General features: G+C 37.0%; 1 protein-coding gene across 2 annotated transcripts in view; it reads left to right on the forward strand.

The window, feature by feature from the left end:
* LOC106874137 (tubulin polymerization-promoting protein family member 2) overlaps nucleotides 1-3,550 on the forward strand; it is a 68,208-nt gene extending 64,658 nt beyond the window's left edge. For both annotated transcript variants that reach the window (XM_014921766.2, XM_014921757.2), the window contains exon 4: nucleotides 3,361-3,550. In XM_014921766.2, coding sequence (XP_014777252.1) covers nucleotides 3,361-3,543 — 183 coding nt within the window. In that variant the 3' untranslated portion in view covers nucleotides 3,544-3,550. The remainder of the gene's footprint in view (nucleotides 1-3,360) is intronic.
* The last annotated feature ends 144 nt before the right edge of the window (nucleotides 3,551-3,694 follow it).

Genomic DNA, 3,694 nt, shown 5'->3' on the forward strand with positions numbered 1-3,694 from the left:
CCCCCAATTTATGGCTTTGTACCAAAGAAATAAATAACTTCTATCGACGTTTGAAAACAATTCTGGTGTTATCTTCTCAAACTTTTTCTATCAACAATTATGTTTGTCAATCACTAATCATCTGCCGATACTTTTTTTTAATATTTATATAAAAATCACTTTCCGTTTAAATTTCTTGTATCTTGGGAGGTTCATAATGCCATTAATTTACACATGCACCGGTTCTATTTCATTATTTTATTTGTCAATTGGCAAACATTTTAACCAATTAATTAATCGTTGTTTGATTTACCGTTCGTAGTCCTGAATATCAAGGTGTTCTTTTGAGTTGAACTACATAATATCCACCGTGGTTACCATACTAGAATGCGGTTTTAACTTATCAAAGAGGCTGGATTACCGCATAAAGACAAGGCAAGTGTTTGCATAGTCGTCATAGAACGAGCTACAAACATACGCTAAAAGTTTCTTCTAAGTGAATGTGATAGATTCTTGCACAAGACAGCCTAAATTCTCAATCAACAGAAGTGTATATTTTAATGTAAACTGCAGGATCATTGTGTAACTGAAGTGTGCTTTATTGGCTTATTTTGATGAGGCATTAAATGAAGTTAAAGGGAGGAGGAGAGGGAAAGAGAGAAAAGGGAGAGAGTGAGAGAGAGGGCAGAAGGAAAGCAACTTCAAAATGGTGGCCTGGCCTAAATGCTTGCAACAGAGTGGATTTTGCTTAAAACACCCAAGTGGTAAGGTAGTAGTGTTCAATCAGGCGACGGGTTAAGGCTGTTACACAGGCCACGGAAGAATTTGAATTCACAACGCAAAGAGCCAAAACGAATACCTCAAAGCATCTCGTCCGAGGCTGTAACGTTTCTATAAATCTACTGCCCTAGATTGATACTGTCTTTATCGAACTTGGAGGGATGAAAAGTGAAGTCGATTTCGATTGAATTTGAACTTAGATGCCAAAATAAATACCGTAAGGCATTTTGCATTTTGTCCGACGTTATAACAACTCTACCAATGTGTTAAATGTGTTACATGTACTACCAGCCATTTTGACTAAAAAAGATAACAGGCAAACAAACTCACTAGATAATGACATAAAACTTACATTGTACTTCCTTGCTGACGTGGATGTTCCTTCTCGAAGATGGGACATCAATATTTACTTGAAACTTGCCTTAGCGCTTTCACATTATACTAAGATGGTTTTGTTAGTGGTTTAAAGAACACATAGACACTATTGATGGCTTATAGGCTGCGTATTTTTCTATTCCTTTTGAGCAATACAAAGACATGGTTTATTTAGGATGGATAACCATAATCTGAGATCAAAATTTGCTTGTGAAAAACCTTGCACTCTTTAGCGAGCACGCCAAAGAAAACAAAATGGCCAACTCGACGCCAGGAAGTACAATTATTATTTTCTGGAACTTTATAATACTAAATTATGAACAAAGCATGTCTAACCGACCGGATATTGTCAGAAATGCATACATGTGTTGTTATATAGATGCAGGAAGGACTGTGCTTAAGAACCTAGCTTTGCAAAAATATGGTTTCAGGTTCCATCTCACTGCGCAGCATCTTGAGCGTTTTCTACTATAGCCTTGGACTGACTAAAGCTTTATGAATGAATTTGGCAGACAGAAACTGTGCGGAGACCCGTCGTATATATGTATGTGCTTGTCCCTCTCACATCACTTGCCAACCGGTGTTAGTTTGTTTGCGTCCCCGTAATTTAGCAGCTCAGGCAAAAAGACTGATAAGATAAATGTCACACTTAAAAACAAGTTCTTGACTGTTTTTTTTCGACTAAAACCATTCAAGATAGTGCTCTAGCATGGCCACAGTCCAATGATTGAACCAAGTAAAAGAAAGGTCAAGATATACCTTGGTTAGGTGTCCTTAACACTTCGGTAAAGTAGGTGCCACCCACTCCATCCACACTAAAATTAAAACGGGTCATACTCTGAGTGGTTAGATATTTACATTAGGATGTATGAACAATAAGTAGCCTATTTTGTTGATGGTGTTAGGCGTTGAGTATTAACAAAGAGCCACGAGAAGTTACTGAGCTACATAACAATGAAGACCTACTCGAAACTCAATAAACATATTCGGAAAATGTCTTCAAGTATTGAATAGTGACGTGTAGATTTTAACAGCTATATCAGTCTTTTTCAGTTTCGATTTCCTTCCTTACCTGGTTGTCTAGCTTGTGGACGACAGACACAACGCCATGGTTACGGTAACAACATCCTCCTCCTCCTAAACATTTTCTTCTGCACAGAAACGAGTCTGCCAGCTCGTCGCATTCAATAATGATAATAATAATATTGGTATCAAATTTTCGCACAAAGCCAGCAATTTCGGGTGAGTGGGTAAGTTGATTACATCGACTCCAGAGCTCAGTTTATTTTATCGACCCCGAAAGGATGAAAGACAAATTCGACCTTGGTGGAATGTGAACTCAAAACGTAAAGACGGACGAAATGTGCCGCTAGACATTTTGCCCGGTGAACTGACGATTCTGCCAGCTCACCATCTTCAATAATAATAATAATAATAATAATAATAATAATAATAATAATAATAATAATTATAATAATACATAGTAAGATAGATAGATAGATAGATAGATAGATAGATAGTAAAATGGAGATCTACTAAGGGGTACAAAATACGCATTACACTTTAAGTCTGGAATAGTAATGAAATGATTTTGGCACTAACAGAGAAAGACATGATGGGCTAGTCAAGGAACCTTCTATAAATCCAAGTAGTTTAATCAAAAAAAAAAAAAGATGTGCTCTCTCTTGGAAAATTCTGCTCGTAGCCGACTGGTGCATATTCAGAAAGTCAATCATCGACGCTATTCTCGCAAACACATTTCAACAAATGCTATTATCGTTATAATTCTTTCTATGATAGGTACGAGACATGCAGGAAGGGGAATAGTCGATGACATCGACTGGAACTTATCCAAAAGGTTGAAAAGCAAAGTTAGCCTCGGCAGAATTTGGACTAAGAATGTAAAGCTTGAAGAGATGCTGCTAAACATTTTGTCCAATACACCAGCTCACCGACTTATAATATCTTCATAACAATAATGATTTATTATAAGAGCGTTGGACTGACAGAATCGTTATAGGTTTACAAACAGTGGCCGTCTATATCCTGAGTTCAAATCCCGATGGCCTACTTTACCTTTGCCCTTGTTGGTGATCATCAAAAAAATAAAGTACCAGTTAAATTCTGTGATCGATATAATCGACAAAACTTCCTGCCCCAGACTAATTCCATACCTTTTGTCTAAGTTAAATATTAACAATGCTTTCATTTTATTTTATTCTTCAGAAAGTGTCGAAGACCGGCAACGTGGATAAATTGACTGATGTATCAGGGTATACAGGAACCCACAAAGAACGGTTTGATGCCGAAGGAAAAGGTAAAGGGATTGAAGGCCGCGTTAATCTCCAAGACGAATCTGGTTATGTGGGTAACTACAAAGGTGCTGGAACCTTCGACGAAAAAAAATGATTTATTTCATCAGTAATCACATCACTTTCATTCAGTAGCATCTCTGTCTCTGTCTCTCTCTTTCTCTGTCTCTCAGTTTTCGTCTGTCTATCTGTCTGTCTACTTACATCTTTTTCCTATACACACATATATATATATATATATATATATA

The sequence above is a fragment of the Octopus bimaculoides genome, chromosome 10 (assembly GCF_001194135.2).
Source record: "Octopus bimaculoides isolate UCB-OBI-ISO-001 chromosome 10, ASM119413v2, whole genome shotgun sequence".
Taxonomy (NCBI): Eukaryota; Metazoa; Mollusca; class Cephalopoda; order Octopoda; family Octopodidae; genus Octopus; species Octopus bimaculoides.